At 41.4% G+C, this 21,664-nt stretch overlaps 1 protein-coding gene across 1 annotated transcript; it reads left to right on the plus strand.

The window, feature by feature from the left end:
• Positions 1-10,375: 10,375 nt before the first annotated feature.
• On the plus strand, positions 10,376-18,662 carry LOC110699135 (clathrin interactor EPSIN 2-like). The gene is given in 16 exon segments (XM_021876624.1): positions 10,376-10,603; positions 10,792-10,827; positions 11,308-11,376; positions 11,657-11,708; positions 11,889-11,968; positions 12,063-12,141; positions 12,909-12,992; positions 13,111-13,256; positions 14,524-14,865; positions 14,943-14,981; positions 15,144-15,239; positions 15,332-15,552; positions 16,043-16,227; positions 16,967-17,732; positions 17,829-18,106; positions 18,108-18,662. Coding segments are annotated over 14 exon segments (2,577 nt in total). The 5' UTR covers positions 10,376-10,603; positions 10,792-10,827; positions 11,308-11,335; the 3' UTR covers positions 18,276-18,662.
• Positions 18,663-21,664: the final 3,002 nt, after the last annotated feature.

Below are 21,664 nucleotides of genomic sequence, written 5' to 3' on the forward strand. Positions count from 1 at the left end.
CTGTTCAGCGGATCTTGGATGGGTATGAGTTGGGGTTATGGCAGTTAGCCCCGAACTCCTGGGTCAACGTACTCGGCTATGTGGCCGGGTGCGAGCTGCACGGGGTGGAGCCGAGCTTCGAGGCTTTCGCCCACATGAACTACCTCAGCCGGACCCCTAAGGCAGGCGGTACCGGCTGGTATCAATTGACGAGCCACAGGGGCTACCTCATGACGAGAGGTAAAGCAAACAAATGGAAGGACTGGCGGTGCACCTTCTTCATCATTGAGAGTTCAGACACGGAGCTGAACAAGCGCCTCAACAGGTGCAACAGGAATCCGCCCCTTCTTGCAGGCGGCCGCAGCATGCCGCCTGTTCCCCCCAAGGCTAAGAAAGAGATCCTAGATAAAGGACTCTTTAAAGTAGAGTCGAGGGTCGACTCTACTTCAGGGGTACGAGAGCAAGTACCCCTGCACTGCGTCCCGAGCTTCAAATGGCTCTACGACGAGTACTTTTTGGCTGCCTGTGGCCTCAGCAGTCGGTGCTCAAGAGGTAGCCGGCCTGTCGAATACTCTGTTGTTTCATGCATTTCTTGTTATGACTTGTATTAACTTTGCTAATTGTTTTTGCAGCGGACGCCATGAGCAAAATTACCGCCTCCAAGACTGCGGCGGCCATGTTGCGGGCCTCCATCATGCAACAAGCTTCAACCGACTCCCCCAAGAAGGGGGCACCCTTGGTGGGCTTTGAACCTTTCACCCTTTTTTTTGGAGTTGTGTTTATGCATATACTGACTTTTTTCTTCTTTTTTAGACGGGTGCTCCAAGAGCTTCTTCTTCCCAACAGCCGGACCCCAAGGCCCGGAGGACGACTATTGCGAGCTCTCCTGGTTCTGCCAGGAAACATGCGGCGGCTGAGAAACAGCCGGCCACTTCTTCTAAAACTCCAGCTGGGCCGCCTAGAAGTATGTAGTTCTTGTAAATTTTTAGACTTGCTCCCCCCTTTTTTACTAGGTCTAATCCGTTTGTTTATGCTTGATGCAGCCGGCCCTCAGGAGCCTGTCTTGGTAGAGGTGGCCAAGTCTATGATCAGGGTCGTTCCTCCAGCTGAAAGGGAGGCGGTCAGGGGTGTCGGCACCCTTGACCTAGACGGGATTGCAGGGGTCCTTGCTGAGGTATACTTAGCATATTTTTGAGTATTTGAATTCCAGGACGCCTGTTTTCTTTTTGTTTGGAAACTGACGCCTGTTCCCCTTTTTACTTAGGCCCTACTCCGAGTGAACGGCCTTCGCAAGCCGCTTGACCGGAAGAATAAAGAGGTAAAGGCTGCAAAAGCTATGGCCGCCTCCAACTGTGATAAGGCAATGTTTCAAATTGCCCAAAATGAAGTTCTGACCATTGATATTCTTTATTATCAGGCGCAGGCTACCGCCGCTATTCGGGCTCAGTTAGAGGCGGCCCAGAAGAGGAATGGCGAGCTGGAGGCGACCATCACCAATCTCAAGGCCGAGCTGAAACCTCTTCGCCTAAAGATGTACTCATACGAAGCCTTGGAGAAATCCTTGGCCAACGTAAAGAAACGCCTGGTGACCCAGGAGAAGAGTCTTACTTAGGAGATCTCGGAAAAGGCCGAGCAAGAGAAGAAAGAGCTGGTCCGGGAGATGATGGAAGACTCTGCTCAAATCCAGCGCATGACTTGGGGTCGCCTCTTCCCCAATGCCGACTTTGCCTCATGGGAAAAAACGTACCGCCAGTGTTCTGATACATATAACCAAGAGATCTTGGCGGCTGCTGAGGAAGAGGCGTTGGAGGAAGCGTTGGAGGAGGAGGAGCCGGTAGTGGCGCTTTTGCCGCTTGGGGGTAATGCATCAAAGAAGGATGCAGCTGAAGCCGAGTCCAGCAAGAAGAGTGCTGACCAGGCGGCAGCTGCTAATATTGAAGATCTGCCCCCTTCTTAAGCTTTATGTATTCTTTCCACGGCCTGCGTGCCGTTTGTTTTGTATTTACCCGGCCAGGGGGCCGGGGCTCTGAATATTTTGCCGGTCTTTAATGACCGGCTTCTTTTTAATGAATTTTGTTTTGCTTCAAATTTGTCTAAGTATTGAATATTCTGATATCCAATTGTTCACTATACCGACTGTTTTACATGGCCGATAGTTGCAGACAGGTACGGATAGTTAGTCACGCCGCCTATGCCCCTAGACGACTGGTTGTCTGTTTCCAGACTAGACGATCATTCGGCCATTTATCCAATCGGTATTCGAACTATTTTAAAGACTGGATCCTTTTTAGGCAGGCGGTCCTGTTATTTGTAAATTTAACCAAGTAGGAAAGTGGTCTGACCAAGTAAACATGATTGTTACTTAGTTTCCAAGGAACTGAGTAGTAGAGGTATCAAGCGGTGGGTACCGGTTGTTCCCCTTTATTCGCCAATGTTTGTTGGCTTTTAACTCATAAGTTGTTAACCTAGCAGGAGTAGTCGTTGAGAGCCCCTGTTTGCTAAAAACAGGCGGACGACTCATACCTTTTAGGCTCCATACTAATTTTGAGGGAGTGACTATGAGTTAACTTTGGAGTTACTCAATCGCCGTCACTCCTGCTTTAGTAGTAAAGGTACCAGGCGGCGGAGGCCGGCTGATCCTTTTGATTCGGCAATGTTTGTTGGCTATTAACTCAAGAGGTTACCTAGTAGGAATAGGGGTTTGAGTGCCCCTGTTTGCAAAAAAAAACAGGCGGTCTACTCAAACCTTTTAAGTTCCGTACCAAGTTTGAGGGAGTGACTATGAGTTAACGTTGGTGTTACTCAGTCGCCGTCACTCTTGTTTGAGAAGTAGAGGTTCCAGGCGGCGGAGGCCGGCTAGACCCCTTGATTCGCCAATGTTTGTTGGCTATTAACTCAAGAGGTACCCCCTGCATTTATCCCAAGTAATACAGGCGGTCATCTGACTCAGATGTCAACTGCTACCACTGGTTTGGTTAGTGATAAAGTTATCCTTGTCTCAAAAACGGCTACGTGGTTGCCCTTGGGGGCAGTCGTATAGGTACCGTGTAATTAGTTTATAGAGCAATGTTCCACCCAAAAGGGAGTTGCTCTCTGCGACGAATTTCATCCGGAGGGATGCCGTCGGACGCCTGCTATGATGTTGGGACAGGTCGTATTAGTTTTCAAGATTGGATCAGTTGGCTTGGCGCCTGGTCTGATCATTCGGCATGTGGCCTTGGTTAGTTCTTGGTGAACGTAGGTGCTAAGTAAGAGGAGGGTAGCCGCCTGTTAGGCACAGGGTCGGCCAGGCCCTAATCTTTTTTAGCTAAGTATAAGGGGGGTAGCTGTGTGTTTGGTACCAGTCGACCCTCTTCTATGGAGAGTAGCCGACTATATGTCCAGACAGCGTGCCCATATGGTGAGAAAATGGAGAGTAGCCGTCTGTAATGGTACAGACGGCATGCCCCTCTGAAGATAGAGTGAAAAACTCAATGGAGATTAGCCGACTGTAAAGGTATAGACGGCATGCCCCTCTGAAGGTAGAGTAAAATACTCAATGGAGAGTAGCCGACTGTAAAGGTATACACGACATGCCCCTCTGAAGATAGAGTTAAAATACTCAATGGAGAGTAGCCGACTGTAAAGGTACAGACGACATGCCCCTCTGAAGATAGAGTAAAATACTCAATGGAGAGTAGCCGACTGTAAAGGTACAGACGGCATGCCCCTCTTAAGTAAGAATAAAAATTAAACATGGAGAGTAGCGGACTATTTGTTAGTAGGCGTGCCCCTCTTAGTACAAAATTGAATAGAATGCAAACTTTTATTAAGTAGCTCTTGATTATTTACATCATTCAAAAGAAATATTTCTTAAGATTATCAACATTCCAAGTTCGAGGCAACGGTCGTCCGTCTGGTGTTTCCAGCCGGTAGGTACCGTCCTTGACCTCTTCACAGATTCGGTAGGGTCCTTCCCAGTTGGGAGTTAGTTTGCTAGACTTATTAGCCCTACCAACTGCTTCCATTTTTCTAAGTACAAAGTCCCCCACTCTGAGTGGACGCCTGTGTACTTTTTTGTTGTATGATCTAGTCATTCTCAGGCGGTAAATTTCATGGCGCAAGACAGCATTGCCCCTCCTTTCAGGAAGTGAATCTAATGCCAAGCGCATGGCTTCCCAGTTTGCCTCTTCGTCATATAGCATTACTCGAAGAGTCGGCTCGTAGTGTTCTATTGGAAGAACAGCTTCCGCACCATAAGTTAGGAGGAATGGAGTTTCTCCAGTCGCCCCTTTTTCAGTCGTCCTAATGGCCCAGAGAACATGTGGTAATTCATCCGCCCATAGGCCGCCTGCTCGTTCAATCTTTTTCTTGAGACCGTCTGAGATGATTTTATTAAAGGCTTCTACCTGGCCGTTTGCTTGTGGACGGCCGACAGATGCAAAGTAGTGTGCAATTCCTTCGTCACCCAACCAGCTTTTGAGAACAGGCATCTCAAATTGGGGACCATTATCAAAAACCATAGACATGGGAACCCCGAACCGAGTGATGATATTTTTCCAAATGAATGAAATTACATCCTTCGTCTTGATTCCCTTTACAGCCTCCGCCTCTACCCATTTAGTGAAGTAGTCGACGGCAACAAGTATGTACCTCCTTCCGCCTGTAGCAGGCGTATATGGACCCAGAATGTCCATGCCCCACTTGGCAAACGGTAGTGGGCTATGAATGGTAGTGAGGTCAGTAGCCGGACGGTGAATTAGCTTGCCAAACCTTTGGCACTTGTCACATTTTTTCACCATCTCCATTGCATCTGCTTCTAAAGTAGGCCAAAAGTAGCCCTGCCGCCTTGCCCGTTGAGCAAGCGTCCTACCGCCTATATGGGAAGCACAGTAACCAGAGTGAAGATCGTCTAGTATCTCTCGTCCCTTTTCTGGAGTAACACACTTTAAGAAGGGTTGAAGGTACCCCCTTTTGTGAAGTTCTCCCTTTATTATTTCAAAACAGGTTGCTCGTTTTTTCAGTGCTGCCGCCTGTTGATGATCATCCGACAGCGTACCGTTTGTCAGATATGCCCTGATTGGATCCATCCAGGTTGAGCTTCTGTCTAGGATTCCAATAGGGTCTTCCTCGATGCTTCTCTTCTCCATTACTTCCCAAAAAACAGTTCGAGGAGTATCAGAGGAGGCGGATGATGCTAATTTTGCCAGTGCATCTGCCTGGTTGTTTTCTGATCTCGGCACCTGGATCAGATGGAAATCCTCAAGGGAGCCGACTGCTTGTCAGACCGCCTGTAAATACTTGATCATGGCCGGATGGGTTGCTTCATATTCGCCATTGTACTGACTCACTATCAATTGTGAATCGGAACAGGCGTCTATTTTTCTTGCCCCTGCCGCCTTGCACATGCGGATTCCGGCTAGTAAAGCTTCATATTCTGCCTCATTGTTTGAGGCCTGAAAACTGAAGCGTAGAGCATACTCGTACCTGTCGCCCTCCGGCGACTGACATATGACGCCTGCTCCACAACCATTTGAAGTAGAGCTTCCGTCCACATATACCTTCTAGACTTGGTTTGGAACTTGAGAGTCAGGGGGACGAGTCATCTCAACAATAAAGTCAGCAAAGGCTTGCCCCTTCACTGCTTTTCTAGGCTCGAAAGTAACTTCGAGGCTCTGAATTTCTATGGCCCATTTGATCATTCGGCCTGACGACTCCATGATGGTCAGTGGCCGCTTGATAGGTTGGTCTGTATACACGACGACTGCATGTGCCAAAAAGTAGGGCTTCAATTTTTTAACAGCCATGAAGAGTGCAAGACCAAATTTCTCCACTAAGGGATACCTCAACTCGGCATTTTTCAGTACGTGACTGACAAAGTAGACCGGGAGCTGACAGCCGTCTCTTTCAGCAAGGAGAACAGCACTTAACGCATGATCAGAGACGGCCAGGTACATGTAGAGTACTTCTTTGGGCAAAGGGCTGACCAGCCTCGGCAAGGAATGCAAGTGAACTTTCAATTTCTGGAAGGCAGCCTCTGCATCCGGCCCCCATTCAAACCTTGCCTTTTTCTTAATTGCCTGGAAAAAGTATAGGCATTTGTCGCCTGATCGGCTTAGAAATCTTCCCAAGGCCGCCAGACAACCTGTTAACTTCTGAACCTCTCGGATGGTACGAGGCGACTACATGTCAATGACCGCCTGCACCTTCTCAGGGTTCGCCTCTATTCCTCTCTGATTGATAAGGAATCCGAGAAATTTCCCAGACTCAACTCCAAAGACACATTTCTTGGGATTGAGCATGACATGGTGCCGCCTGAGTGTGGCGAAAGTTTCTCGGAGGTCCGACAGATGATCTTTCTGAAGTTTAGTTTTGACAATCATATCATCAATGTATGCCTCGACGTTTCTCCCAATCTGATCAAAGAACACAGTGTTTATCATTCGCTGGAAGGTAGCCGGGGCATTCTTAAGACCAAACGGCATGACCGTGTAACAGTATAACCCCTGATCAGTGACGAAGGCCGTCTTCTCCTGATCTTTCTTCCATAAAGGAATTTGATGGAAACCAGAGTAGGCGTCCATAAAGCTCATCAAAGCATGGCCGGCTGTTGAGTCGACAAGATTATCATTTTTAGGCAGAGGATAACTGTCTTTGGGGCACGCCTTGTTTAAGTCTGTGTAGTCTACACACATTCGCCAGGTGCCATTCGGCTTTTTAACAAGCACCACATTTGCAACCCAGTCTGGGAAGTAACATTGCCGAATGAACCCTGCATCAAGTAATTTTTTAACTTCGGCGGCTGCCGCCTGACTTCTTTCTTCGCCATGGTTCCGCTTCTTCTGCCGTACCGACTTCTTTTTCGGATCCACGGCCAGTTTATGTACCGCCAGATCAGGACTAATGCCTGGCATTTCATGGACTTCGAATGCAAAGATGTCCTTGTATTCTTTCAATAGTTTGTGAAAGTCGTCACCAAGGTCTTTCAGAGCAGTCGTCCCAACTTTGACTGTTCGATCAGGACGTGAGTCGTCTAAGATCAGGTCCGTATGCTCACCAGCCGGCTGAGGGCGGAACTCATCCGACCGCTCCTCTGCCAATGATTGCTATTTTCTTTCTTTTCTTGCGGCCCCTGTCTGGGATGCCTTTCTCTTCTTGCCGCCTGCTTCTTGAACAGGCGCACTCTCCTTGACATTGTCAAGGTCTGTTTTTTCACCACTTGACCCAGTGGCCATAACAGTGGGCTTGACATCCCAGAGATAGCACTCTCGGGCCATCCTCTGATCTCCCCTTAGGGAGCCGACTGTTCCATTATCCCTCTCAAACTTGAGCAACATAAGAGATGGGATTATAACAACCTTGGAATTATTCAGGGTTGGTCGTCCTAGAATCATGTTGTAGGCCGAGAGTTCTTCTACTACCAGGAATCGGACTACCATGTGTCGTCCTTCCCCTTTTTCGCCCAGACGGATGGGTAAATCCACTCGTCCCACTGGGTGGACGACTCCTCCTCCAAACCCTACTAACGGGTGGGAGGCCGGATGTATGCAATCAGTCTGATATTTTAGTTTCGACAGACATTTTCTACTGATGAGATCTGAGGAGCTTCCGGTATCTATGAGGATTCGGCCAACTCTCTGGTTGGCCACTTTACATTCAATAACGATAGGGTCGTCATGCGGCCCTCTTACCCCTCCTAGATCTTCTTCAGTGATGACAATCTCAGGAAATGAATATTTGGAGGGTCGTTCTTGGTGAACGGAATTTACATCTAACCGTCTGATGTTGTCTTTCTTGCCCCTAATAGTGGGGCCGCCTCCTGAGAAGCCGCCTGCAATGGTGTAGACGACTGCATCATCTGTATCGGAGCTGTCGGCCTGTTGATTCTTTTTGGCCGACTGCTTTTTTGAGGAAGTGTTCCCCGTAGATTTCTTGACATAAGTGTCAAGATCACCTTGCTCAGCCAGGCGGTCCAGATACCGCATGAGACTGATGCAATCATTGGTGTGATGACCAACATCATCATGATAAGCACATAATTTTTCTTGGTTCCGGTTGTTTGCAAAACCCTTCATGGGGACCGGCTTCTCAATTGAGATCCGTCCCTTGATTTCTTTTAGGATAAACTGGTTATCCTTGTTAAACGCATACTTTGGGGAGTATGGTTTGAATTCTTTTTTCTTTTTCTGGGCCGACCGTTTAGAGGAATCAGCCGCCCATACCTCTTTTCTCTTCTCATCTTTGTTTGACGACTATTTCTGTTGTCCTTCTCTTTTGTCGAACCTTTTCCCGTCCGACTGTTTTACCGTACAAAGATCAGTCGCCTGTATATAGGCTTCCGCTTCAATCAAGGCCTCTTGAAGAGTCGCCACCCTCTTTCGGACCAAGTCAAATTTGAAGGTCGACCTGTCCTTGAGACCTCTGAAAAAGTCAGTATAGGCTACCTCATCCGGTAACCCTTGAATCTGTATTCTCATCAGGTTAAAACGCCTGATGTAAGAACGAAGCCCCTCCTTCTCGCCCTGCTGAATTGTTCCTAAATCAAGGGTCGTCTTCTTTGCAGGGATGTTCATGGCGAAGTTAGAGGTGAATAAGTAAGCAAGCGTCCTGAAGCTATTTACACAACCAGTCGGTAGGTTATCGAACCATTGTTGTGCGATTCCTTTGAGAGTCGCTGGGAAACACTTGCACCAGGTGGGATCATCCAACCCTTGAAGGTACATCAGGTTGGTGAAGGCCATAAGATGGTCTTCTGGGTTAGCAGTGCCGTCATAGGCGCCTACTAATACATTTTTCACTTTGGCCGGCTGAGCGGCTTCATTAATTTCCTTGGAGAAGGCCGACGGCTGTTCACCAAGTCTAAGCAACCGTAGCTGTCAGTCCATAGGTTGGACGTTTTTTGCTGCATGTCCACCAAACGGAGGTGGCTGCAAAAAATACTGTTGTTGCGGTACAAACGGTAAGTTTGGTACCGCCTGGTCGCTATGAAAGCCGGACTGACGGGAGGTGCCGCCTGACTGACTCTCATGATATCACTGCGTATGCCTCATTGAGGTATTTCGCAGACTGTCTTGGAAGTTTGAAGTAGAGGCCGACTCTGACAATCGGTCACTCTTCTTCTGCTCTAGCAGTAGCCGAGCGTCTGTGTATGATTTCCTCAACCCGTCCGCCTGAATATGACGAACAGGTTTCCTATTTCCTGGAGTAGGAAAACGGTATTTTGTGAAATCAAGGGCAGTCGGCTCCCGCTTCCTAGATTTAGGATGAGGAGTCGCCTCTCGCCCTTGAACTGGCTTCCTCTTCAGTGAAGTGGAAGGTTTCTTAGCCGACTGCTCCTTGTCCAGAGCAGGCGGCTTCTTGTTGATCAACTCTTGAATTTCGCCCTTGAAGTCCCTCATGAAGGTCATGAGTTCGTTCCTTGTGATGGGAGCAGACCCATCAGTCGGCTGTTGCCGAACAGGCGGTGCGCCTGCTGGCTCGCTTCCTGTATGAAGATGTTCCCGTTCCCTCCTTTCGGTATGACGGGTACGTCGGGCCCTTAGGGTCCCGTCTGAAGCTGTGTGAGCTTCAACTTCAAATTCACTCTCAGTATCGTGGTCCGACTGCACTTGAGGGTCGTCTAGGGGATGCCTCTCTTCAGGAGTTGGTACAGACTTGGATGCCATCTCAGAAGTACTCTCCCCACAGACGGCGCCAAATGTTTCGGGGTTTTCTGATGTCCTGTGGGAGAGTTACAATTCCGAGACTGAAACCGGACGCCTGTACCTGCAAAACAACGGAGACTCCTGGTGGTGGGAGCTCCGCCTCCGACGGTCAAGTTAGTACTTGATTAAGGAGTAATTAATGCGGAAATTAAAGTGATTGGGTCTCTCTAGGTGAGAGTGTTTAATGTAGGTAATCTGCTTTGTTATCTCTGTGTGATCTCTGTAATCCCTCCTTAATGAGGATTAAGGGAGGTATTTATAACCTTGGGAAACGTGCCAATCCTAGGTTTAGGTTAACCTAGGGCTGATTGGGCTTCCCTCGGAAGTTGGGCCTGGGTGGCCGGTTATCCCAGGTGTCATGGGAAGGACACATGTCGTGTCGTAATTGGTCCAAGGTGGACGGATCATTGCTTGACACGTGGCAGACTCCTAATGACCCATGTGACGGACACATGGCGGAACCTGATTGGTCCACTTGTCAGATGGTGATTGGTAGGAGCAAAATCCCCTAATCACCAATATTATTATTTTAAAAGTTTTTCACTTAGCATATTTAAACTTATATCTACATTTAATACCGCTCTTTTAATAAAATAAAATTACCTAGTTTATACTTTCCGCCTAATTTTATAAAATTTGGAGGCGGGCGAGGGCGAGGGCGAGGGCGCCAACAACTAGTACTACTAAGTAAAAAGTTAGCCGAAAGAATAATAAATTCCCAAAAAGTGTGCCTTGAGGGTGCGCTGTCTTCCTCTGTCCATTTTCTCTCTCACCCCCAACTCAACTCGTATAGAAGAAAATAGGCAGAGTTTCTTTGTTCTTCTTTTTCTTCCTAAAATTTGTTTTTCTTATTTTCATTTTTACAACATTCAATTCAATTACTCTTTCAACCCCAATTTCTCTCTCCTACCTTCAGCAGTCAGATCTGACCAAATTTTCAGGTTCTTCATTTCATCAATTTCTTGCTTTCCTTTTTAAATTTTTTGAATTTTTTGGCATTTTTCTGGGATCTATGTATTTCAAAATTTTGAATAATTTTTATTTATTTGAATTTCTTAAGATCCCCATTTCTTGAGTGTTGATTATTGTTGTTGAAAAATTTGAATTTGACTTGGTCTTATTAATACAGCGCTGGGATTCAGCTGGGTCTTGATCTGCTGCTTCGGTACACTCTCTTTTCCTAATTTTTGTTTGATCAGCAATATCTATGTTGCATTTGATTCTTCTTGTCATTTATGAATTGGGTCCTTGATGAATATTATCATTTTCTTAATTTTAATGCTGTTATTTTGATTGTTTGTAAGCCACTATGTGCTAGAATTTCGAATTTTAAGTTGGTTCGAGCTCGAATGATTCAAATTGTGATGTGTTGATCTGATTGTGTGGTCTTAGTTTGGTCGTTTACATTATATAATCTCGACCTTTAAGTGCGTGCCACAAGGCTGTGTTGTAAGCTTTTATAAACGGAGGAAGTATTATTCATTTTATTAATTTTGTCAATTGTGTAATTACTTTATCTTTCCTTTTGGAAGTCTGTTTCATCTGGCAGTGGTATCGATTAATGTCAGTGTTGCAAATTTATACAGTTGTCAGTTTGCGTGATCAGTTTTTGATCAAACTGTATTTTCGAAAATTTTCTGTGCAGTGCCTGTTGAAGGGGAGAGAGTTGGAGCATGTCAATGAAGAAGGCATTCGACCAAACCATTCGGGACTTGTAAGTTGTTTCGAACCTGGTTACCTTGCCATATTTCTTTTTATGCTCCTTGAAGAGGAATTACTGACCTCTTAGTCTTGTAGTTTAATAGTATCCCTACATACCTGGCATCCTAAATGTGTGCATTACCAATTGCTAGTTGGTGTGTGGATCATTGTTTTTGAGTCTTTGCTATGTTCTTCATTCCAACATTTGGGGAATATGCTGATATGGTGAGTAATTATTATAAAATTCATGTTGGACATGCTAAATAATCAAATACCGTTGTTTGCCTTGGCAGAAAAAGAGAGGTCAACAAGAAAGTTCTTAAAGTTCCGTCAATAGAGCAGAAGGTAAACCCTCTCAAATTTTGATTGAAATTTTTATTTTAATTCATGGTAATCAATGTCAGAGAGTCGTGCAGTATGTTTTACCTTGCTTGCTAAATCTCAGTCCTGTCCATTTTTATGGATTTCTAATAGATACTAACGTTGCTAATTCGGGTCTTTGGTTCTCTGGAAGTTTTTCTACAGGTTCTTGACGCTACTAGCAATGAGCCCTGGGGTCCTCATGGGTCACTTCTTGCAGACATTGCACTGGCTACAAGAAATTAGTAAGTCACATTGATTTCCAATTAATCCCTCTATTTCTTTTTCAATGTCGTGGTTGAAAAATGCTAATTTGGATAATTTCTCACACTTATGCAGTCATGAATACCAAATGATCATGGCAGTGCTATGGAGGAGGTTGAATGATACTGGCAAGAACTGGCGGCATGTTTATAAGGTGGAGGAATTTAAACAAACTTTCTTGATATGTGCTCCCTGTTGTTTTAGTTGTTACACTTTTTACTCTTTGCACTTTGACTATCTTTAATGATTTATACGTGAGGAAAAACGTAGACTTGTGGTATCTTTTTAGATTCTTCTCAATGTATACAACGAAAATGTTAACTAATTATTTTACTTATAGATAATTGAAACTCTAGATATTCACTATCCAAGTTATGCATTTGCAAGTAAAATAAGAGGGTGTATTGGACTGTGTGTTACTGTTGATTGTTTAGGCAATAGAGTACTTGAAGTTAGTATAATGAGTTAGGATTCACCTTACCTGCAACTATTATTTTTGTAGTTTGTTACCAGAGTTGGATGACCTCATATAAAGAGAAGAGGATGACATGTAGAAATCGAGGGGTTTGAAACAATGGTTTACCTTTATAAAATTAAATTTTTAGCACAGAGGTAGAGGGATGTTTGTTTTGGGGGGGGGGTGGGAGTTGTGTTTGTGTATTTCAGTTCATAAAAATTGCTGATTGTATTATACAAGGGAAAGTGAATGATGGTGATGAGAGTGCAATGGCTTAGTAGGCCAGTTTCTTTCCTAATGAACGGGGGTTTGAATGTCCTATTTAAATTATTAGTATTGCTTATAGATACTGGTTTTTGCTGAAGAATAAAATGATGACTATGAAAGATTTAAGACAATTCTAATCTTTCAATTGGTGTTGCTTGACTAAATTTTGTTGATGTGTATGGCATTTATGCTTTCAGGCTTTGACAGTTTTGGAGTACTTGGTGGCACATGGGTCTGAGCGTGTTATAGATGAAATAAAAGAACATTCTTACCAAATATCAGTAAACATTCAATCTTCAAGTCTTACTTTTGATATCCATTTATTGATCATTCCATTTTTATTACTACTAGAGGGCCCCTCTTCACTTGTGTGTGATTCTCTAAACCATTTCTCTGTAGACATTGTCCGATTTTCAATATATTGACTCCAGTGGGAGGGATCAAGGAAACAACGTGCGAAGGAAATCTCAGAGCCTTGCGCAATTAGTAAATGACAAAGAAAGGATAATAGAAGTTCGGCAAAAGGCTGCTTCTAATAGGGATAAGTAAGTTATATTTTCAATTGTCATCTACTTTTGTCAAGTAGAAATTTGTACTTCTGGATATAGAGCTTCATGGTCTACTCTGTTCCTAATACATCTTTCGTTCACATTTTGTATGGCCTTTGATGCTTGATATTCTTGCTGCTTTGTGCTACCATTTGAATGTTTTTTATTTATTTATTTTTATTTAGCATAGTTTTCTATGCTTTGATGTAAATATAGAGGTTTGAAATTCTTTCAAAGTCTTTGATTGTTTAAACCTTGTGATGTTGGAATCATGATGTAGAAAATGTTGAGAAATTTTGTTCTGCTGTATTATTGTACCTAAATTGTACAGATAATGCTTTTGTGCCAAACATTAACTATATCTGAATGTATAAAAATCTCTAAGTTAAATTTACCTTGGAAGACATGTTCTTGTGGCTTCCAGTTTTTTTGCTAGTTTTTCTATTGTGGAAAACTAGAAATAAGCACCTAATACAGACATGTAAATTAAGTCTCAATTTCCTTATGACAATGTGAGGCTTGTAATTATGATTTGGGCTGCGAACATAATTTATCTGTTGAATACATAAATGACCTACTATTAACACTTGCTTTTCCTTTTTTGTCTAAGCATATCTTGTTATATAGTCATCTGGTATTTATTTATTGATTATTTGATAAGGATTTGTGGATAAAAGGAAAAAACTTCTATGCTAACTATTATTAGGCTTAGTTATTGTTGTTGAAATTGTTTTATTGTGTTCGTGCACTATTTGTGTGAAACCCTCCCCCTCCAACTCCCCTGTATTCTTCAGACTCTTGTATTGTTTTGACTCCCTTGGAAGCTTGGATTTGTTTCGATAGAAATTGTTGCCAGGCACTTCAAACTGCACAAATCTGAAGTACCACCACTCTCAACTTAACTACAACATTTCTCTTCGTCCACATCCAATTAACCTTTCTTTGTTTTATTTATCAGGCTGTCTTTAGGTATTTGGTGAATGTATAATGTTCACTGTGAATTTTCATATACTGAGATAAGGATTGGTTGGTGTATAACTAGTATTTAGTATATTATAGCATTCTCCCTTTCCCATATCAGTAGATCCAGGTCTCATGTGTGGTTAAAATGACATGCATAGATATGTACAATTAAGCTGTGCATGTTTGGTTGCACACAGTTCGGTGGAAACTTTGTTTGCTCTAAAATGTGGTGAATTTGTTGCTTTTCCGTTTTTGGGCAATTCAGTATGATTGTGTATAGCTAAATTGACTTGTACAACAGGTTTCGCAGCACATCTGCAGTAGGTGGAATGTATCGACCTGGTTCAGGAGGATATGGCGATGATCGGTATGAAGGCCAGGATGAACGCAATGGTTATGGAAGGGAGAGAGAATGGGGCTCTAGAGATGATGAAAGATATGGGCGGTATGGGGATTCCTATAGTAGAGAGGGAGATCGTTATGGGAGAGACTCTGAAGAAAATTATGGGAGAGATAGGTATGGGGATGATGACTCCAGAGGAAGAGCTCGAAGTGATGATGACTACCAGTATGGCTCAAGGGGTAGGAGTTCTGACAGAGATGGAGATCGTGCTTACGATGATGAGGACCGCCATTCAGCTCGGTATGTTTTTTTGTATGGTTATGCGATAGCTATATGAAGCATGCTGTTGAAATTGCTAAGTAATTCTTTCCCTGCAGAGGAAGTACTGGCAAAGCAGAAGATCATAACGATGGAAGGTAAATAGTTGCCTTTTCAGTTCTATTGTGAATCTGTATTGACTTGAATTTTGTTTTTCAACTTCTAATGCTATGAAATCAGTATTATAATTTGATCCTTTTGATCCCTTTTGGTGCCATTTTACCCTCCTTGTGTTGTGGGTGCATTGGTTTGTTCTGCAGGCCTATTGAGCGCAAGTTTTCTGAACAAAATATCGGTGCTCCTCCTAGCTATGAAGAAGCTGTGGGTGTCACTAGAAGTCCTACTGATAGTGACAGGTATTGTAGGCCACAAATTTTGGTGCAACATGTACAGAATTATTTTGTAATTGCCATTTTTTTTATTTTATTTTTAAAACTACTTCTTGTAGGGATGGTGAAGCACGAGCTGCCTCAACCCATCAATCATCTCCTCCCACCGTAAACACTGTTGCTCAGTCATCATCCCCAGTTGCTAATACTGCCCCTCAATCATCATCTCCTGCTAATAGTGTTAATCCAAGTCAAGTAAATAATGAGAATGGTGTTCAATCTCATCATAATATGGAAGCTGATACTTTTGATGAATTTGACCCTCGTGGCTCTGTTTCAGGTGCGTAACAAAGTTAACAACTACAATGTGGTTGATGCGTTATCGATACCTTACAGTTATATTCTTATTTATTTATTAGTGCTAATGGCAGCCCTTATAACAATGCATTTCCTTTTTCCCTCAGTCTGAATAAGACGCAAAATTAAAATTTTTAGCCATCCCTGAATAAGTGAATATGGCTAATATCACTCAAGTGGTGCATAAACAAAATGCATGTGAACAATATGTCATTATTAAATGGAATATAATACAACAATTTATACTATCTTCAATGTCTATACAACAGTTTTTAATAAAGGAAGCATAAAGCTCTGTGCTGTATATGTCGAATGTCCTACTTGTAGAAATTGCTATATGGAGCTCTTGTGCTCGCAAAATTCCCGTTTTCCGTCAGCCGAAGTCCACTCATATCTACAATCTTTGTTTTTGGTTGGTCTTAGAATAACTATTATGCAGAGTTTGATATATTATTTTCTATTTTTGCAAACAGCTGCACCAACTATGTCGAACACTGTTGAAATGGACTTGTTTGGGTCTCTTTCAGATGCATTTGCACCCAGTCATTTAGCTATCATGCCAGCTCCATCAGATGTTTCAGACTTTCAATCTGATTCTGGGAACACTGCTTCTAACCCCTCATTTATTGCAGCTTCGGGGACTAATGTTCCTAACCAGGTAGAGATTTGTCTTGAGATTAATATCCTGTAGGACCTACACATCTAGCTTTATAGAAAGGAAGCTAAGCAGCACTGTTTTTAATTAAAATTTGATATTCGCAAACCTTTTAGTTGGTGATGTTCACTGTGTAATTGAATATCACTTCCACAGTATAGCTTCATATATCTCAGAACTTTTTCATTCTGAGCAATGGTTCTTTTAAATTTATCTTTTTTCTTACCTACTCAACTTCACTCTTTCTGTTTTGGGTTGTCTCAGAATGAACTTTTTGCTTCACATTTTATCATTTTTCTGTCTGTCCCATCATTCTATATTATCTCTTTGTTTAATTTTTTTTTTCTTTTTCGATACACTTTAAATTTATAAGACACTAGAATGTACCCATGCTAATGCATGGGTTATATGCATGTGTAGGAAACAAATTAGTATAACTGTATAAGTGGAAGTTACATAAGTGAAAGCTATAGTTTTTTTTTTTAATTTTATTTTTTTTTAAAAAAAAGGAAGTAATTTTTTTTATAGTTAATTATTTAGGGTTATTAGAGCTATTTGGATGTTATTTTAAAAAAAAATAATAAATAAAAAAGAGAGAATGCATGAGAGTTGAGAGTTGGGGATTTAGAGTGCTGTGAGGAAGTGTTGCAAAAACGTCTCTTAAATTATATAAAAGATTACAACTAAATAATGATCTTCACATATGGTGACAGTCTTTTTAACATTACTATTATGATGACAGTCTTTTGAAGATCCATTTGGTGATTCACCTTTCAAGGCCATCCCGACAGATGAGGCACCAATTCAATTCCAGAATTTTGCATCCCCATCGCCGTTTCAGCCTGCTGTGAATCCTTCAGAGCATTCTCATCCTGCAGCTCAGAAGGTGGATACTCCTAATCTGGAGTTTGCAGACACTTTCTCAGGCTTAACTTTTAATCCGCCTCCTGTTACTAATGTACAAACTCCACCAAATCAACAGTATTTGCCTCAAGAGCCACAATCCATGCACGATAATGATATACTTGCTGGCATTTTACCTCCTTCTGGACCGCTTCCTCCATCGGCTTCTGTTGGATCTTATCCCACTTCATCAGGTATGCATCCTGCAACTGCTTCACAAGCAGCTTTTCCTCCAACTTCTCACAATTCAGCTGGAACTGGTTTCATGACCCAAGCTGGACCATTTTCCCAAGTCCCTGCTCAGAACTCGGGTGTGCCACCCAGCCACCATTATTCACATCCCTATTCTGCTTCTACTGCTATGAGTTCAAATTTGGCACCTCAAACACCAGCTGGAGCATTAAGTCATCAAAACAATAATTTCATGGGTGATTTTCTTCCACAATCTGGTGCAAACATTCCCTCATCATCAGAGTCAGCTCCCTCAAGTTCTGCAAATGCTTTAGCCCTTGTTCCCCAACAACCTGCTAAGAAGTTTGAGCCTAAGTCAGCTGTATGGGCCGATACATTGAGCAAAGGTTTAGTTAACCTGAACATTTCTGGACGTAAGTATATTGTTCGTGCAATTGATTTATTATGTTTATTATTTCATCTATATGTATTATATCAAAGTACTGAACAATATTTGCCTGCTCTTGCAGCTAGTATCAATCCATTGTCAGACATAGGTATTGATTTTGAATCCCTTAACCGCAAGGAAAAGAGGATGGAAAAACCTAGTGCAACTCCAGCAACATCCAATGTCACCATGGGCAAGGCCATGGGATCTGGTTCTGGAATGGGTCGTGCTGGTGGGGGTGGGTTAAGGCCTTTGCCAAACCCAATGATGGGTCCTGGCATGGGTGGTGGACCTGGTGTTGGCATGGCTATGGGAAGTTACGGGTCTATGAATCAACAACCAATGGGCATGGGCATGGGGGGTTATGGGTATGGGTGGCATGGGTATGGGAGCGGGCATGAACATGGGTATGGGGCAAGGAATGCAACAACCCAATGGTTTAGCCCCTGGATCAAACATGAACAATTATAATCCCATGATGGGAAGAGGTGGCTACCCACAGCAACCATATGGTGGTGCATATCGATGATTGTGGTCTTCCCCTATGTAATCTGCATTTCTGAAGTAATTTGGTATTCTGGAGATCATGCAGTGCCTGTAACAATAGCTGGGTGAGCAAGCATATATACGTGATAATTCTTTATTCCTATCTCCATACATGATCTGATTTGATGCTGGCAACTGTACCCAATTCCCTGTGATGATATCAAGAATTTCCCTTATTATATACACTATTCGAAAGCAGAGGGAAGTAAAATTCTGTTTGATTGAGTTTTGTTATTATTTTTTTGTATGATGAGAGTTAGCCTACCTCAGGCTTCACAATATTTGTTTTATTCTTGGATCACATAGAATTGAGATGTGGTTTGTCCGCCAGACAATAAAAGTATTAATGAATGAGAATTATTTTATTGCACATTGCCGGAATTGGGATTTTGATCACAAAGGTGAGTAAAGTGAGTAAAAGAATGAGCATTCAAAAGACAAATCCTTTCTCAAAAGAGTGGTTTTCGAAGGAGAAAATTCCTTTCATTTCTTGAGGGAGAATCGTTCAGGGGGAGTATATACAATATACAGTAATATAGTTACTATCTAATGTGATGTGAAACCCCTAAAAGAAAAGGTTCCATTGATTTCCTTTCCCTATGGCCGGTCAATCCTTGACAACCCTACAACAAAGAGTAAAATGTCAAGCCCTTTCTCCATTGAAGAAAAAGCATGCGCTCAAAATACCTCATAAAAACCTACCACTTCCTTAGAAAAATGCTAAGAGCTTGTTTATTTTATTTTAATTTTGCTTATTTGAACTGATCTGATCTCATTTGATGTGATCTGGTTTGATTTGATCTGATTGTTAGATTTGACCGAACATTGACCTTAACTGTACGAAATAATAAAGGAAAAAAGGTATCAAGTGGGGGTTTTGTTAGATTCGTAATAATGCATATTTTATTAACACGTAATTTTTATAATTTTATTCATTATGAAATTAAAGATACGTGGCGGTTAAAAACTGCACATAAAACGATAATCTAATCTGAACTTATTTTTTCTAAAATAAGTAAAAATAAATTGAACCAAACAAGCTTAACTTATCGCTGTCTACTAAAATAATCTAATGTTTTTAATGTCAATGTTCTAAGTTGTTGCAAAAGATCGTGACTTCGTAGAGCAATTATGGTTTTAAGTCAACAAAAACTTAATACTGATAATTAATTTTTAGCTAATAATAATTATTTGGACTTTCCATGTCACATTAAAAAACATACATATATTATTAGTAGAAAAATTTGTCAAAAAAAACTTTTTAAATGCACCATTTAACCTATTTTAAACATCTTGGCAGATTAAAACCTTATTGTGAATTTTTTTTTGTTGAATACTCCCTCTGTTTTTAAATACTTGCTCCATTTCTCCATGCGCGGAGTTTTAGGAGAAATTGGAGAAAATAATAAAATATGGAGGTAGTGGGGTGGGTGGAAGAATAAAAAATTGTACAAAGTAAAAGTAGTGGAGAGAATTAGAGGAGAGAGAATATGAAATTAATATAATATGATTTATGTAGGGTCTACTAGGTGAGAAAAATTAATTAAATATTGTAAAAGCTTTCCAAATAAGGAAATGGAGCAAGTATTTAAAAACGGCTGGAAAAAGAAAGTGGAGCAAGTATTTAAAAACGGAGGGAGCACAACATAATGCGAAAGGAGATCTCGGCCACTGGTGGAGGTGGGTTGCCGATGATGGGGGTTTAAGGCGGTTACTCCATTGAGGGAGGCGGGCTGCTCCCAGGAGAGGGGTTGTTGGCTGGTGCCGTTGGTGGTGGGGGCGGTAGTTTTTGTTTTTGTTTTTTTTTTTTAATTTTTTTATTTATGAATTAATTTTATTATTAAATTGTTGAGTTAGTGATAAAGAGTAATTTGAAGAAATTAAAGGTTAATTAAGAGAAGTAGAGATATTAGGTTGTATTGTCTAGCTAATTAGAAGAAATTAATTTTTGCATAAAAAAATGAAGAAATTATAGGTAATTAATCACAATAAGATTTTCTTTTGCCAAAAAGCTTCTGAAAAAGTTATATTTTATTTTATTTTTCACAAAAGGGTGTATTTAAAAGGGTTTTTTTTTTTGATAAATTTTTCTTATTAGTGCGATAAATAGTTGCATTAACTTAAATTTGGGGAAGATTAATAATTAAATTTAATTTAATGATTTTTGACTTTTACCACCAAGAAAAATCTAAAAGTGTTTTTTATCACCAAAACTTTTAAAAGTTTTATTTTACCACCAAAAAAATAAATAAATTTTGTTTTACTACATGTCGTAAAAAGCCTAACGGGATTTTTTAAATTCTTTGATTTTCTTGCCAAACACATGATCTTTAGGGGTTTTGGGGGGCAATTTGGTCTTTGGAACCAATCTGAGGTCAAAATTGACAAAAATGATCGAAAATGCATCCTTTTGTGTGATTTAAAATACCAGAACTTTTTTGAAACACGAAAAATGAGGCATTTTAAATCATTTCTTTTGTCAATTTTGACCTCAAATTGGATCCATGGGACCAAAATGACCAACCCCCTAACTATAGGACCAAAATGACCCCCTAAACTTGTGAAGAACATGTTTTGCGCACGAAAATCAAATTTTTTTATTTAAACTGTTAAATAGAAAATATTTTTGTGGTAAAATAAAACTTTTAAAATTTTTGGTGATAAAAAACAATTTGTATACTTTTTATTTGGTGGTAAAAGTAAACAAATCCTTAATTTTATGTAGCAACATGCTCATTGGCTTTATTATAAAATTGCTACTTTTTATTTATTTATTTATTTATTTATTTTTATGGTGCAAATACTTCTTTACTCCGTATTTTGTTTGGTGTTATATCCGGTTCATCCATTGGCTCAATTATGAACGGTTAGGTTCCAAATCTTCCTATCCCTCCCCAATTGTCAATGTAGGGGATCGAACGAACAAACATTCTTTTTCACCAAGTGTAGTAAAAAAATACTACTATGCCAACAACCAATTGGTGCAAATACTCATTTATGAATTTCATTTTAGGCCTTGTTTGGTTGCAATGGGAAATAACTTCCCATGGTATTTTACAATTCATTGAAAGTTATTTCACTCATGTAATTCCTAGGAATTCAGTCTAATTTGTTAGGTAGGCATTAGGGAAATTATAATTCATGGTGTAAGCGTCGTTTGAAATGCGCCTACCTTAAGCATGTATGAATATGTTTGACACTCGTAGGAAGTGGGAATTGACATATACGATTAGGGACAACAATTATGGACAAGGAAAGTAGGGAGCCACCAACAAGTTTCTAACGAACTTGTTAACCGTTCACGGATCATAAAAGACAACCACGATTTAAGGGACAACGATAGGCAACAACAATTGACCCGTGAAGGTTACA

Source organism: Chenopodium quinoa, unplaced genomic scaffold, assembly GCF_001683475.1.
Source record: "Chenopodium quinoa cultivar QQ74 unplaced genomic scaffold, ASM168347v1, whole genome shotgun sequence".
NCBI lineage: Eukaryota > Viridiplantae > Streptophyta > Magnoliopsida > Caryophyllales > Amaranthaceae > Chenopodium > Chenopodium quinoa.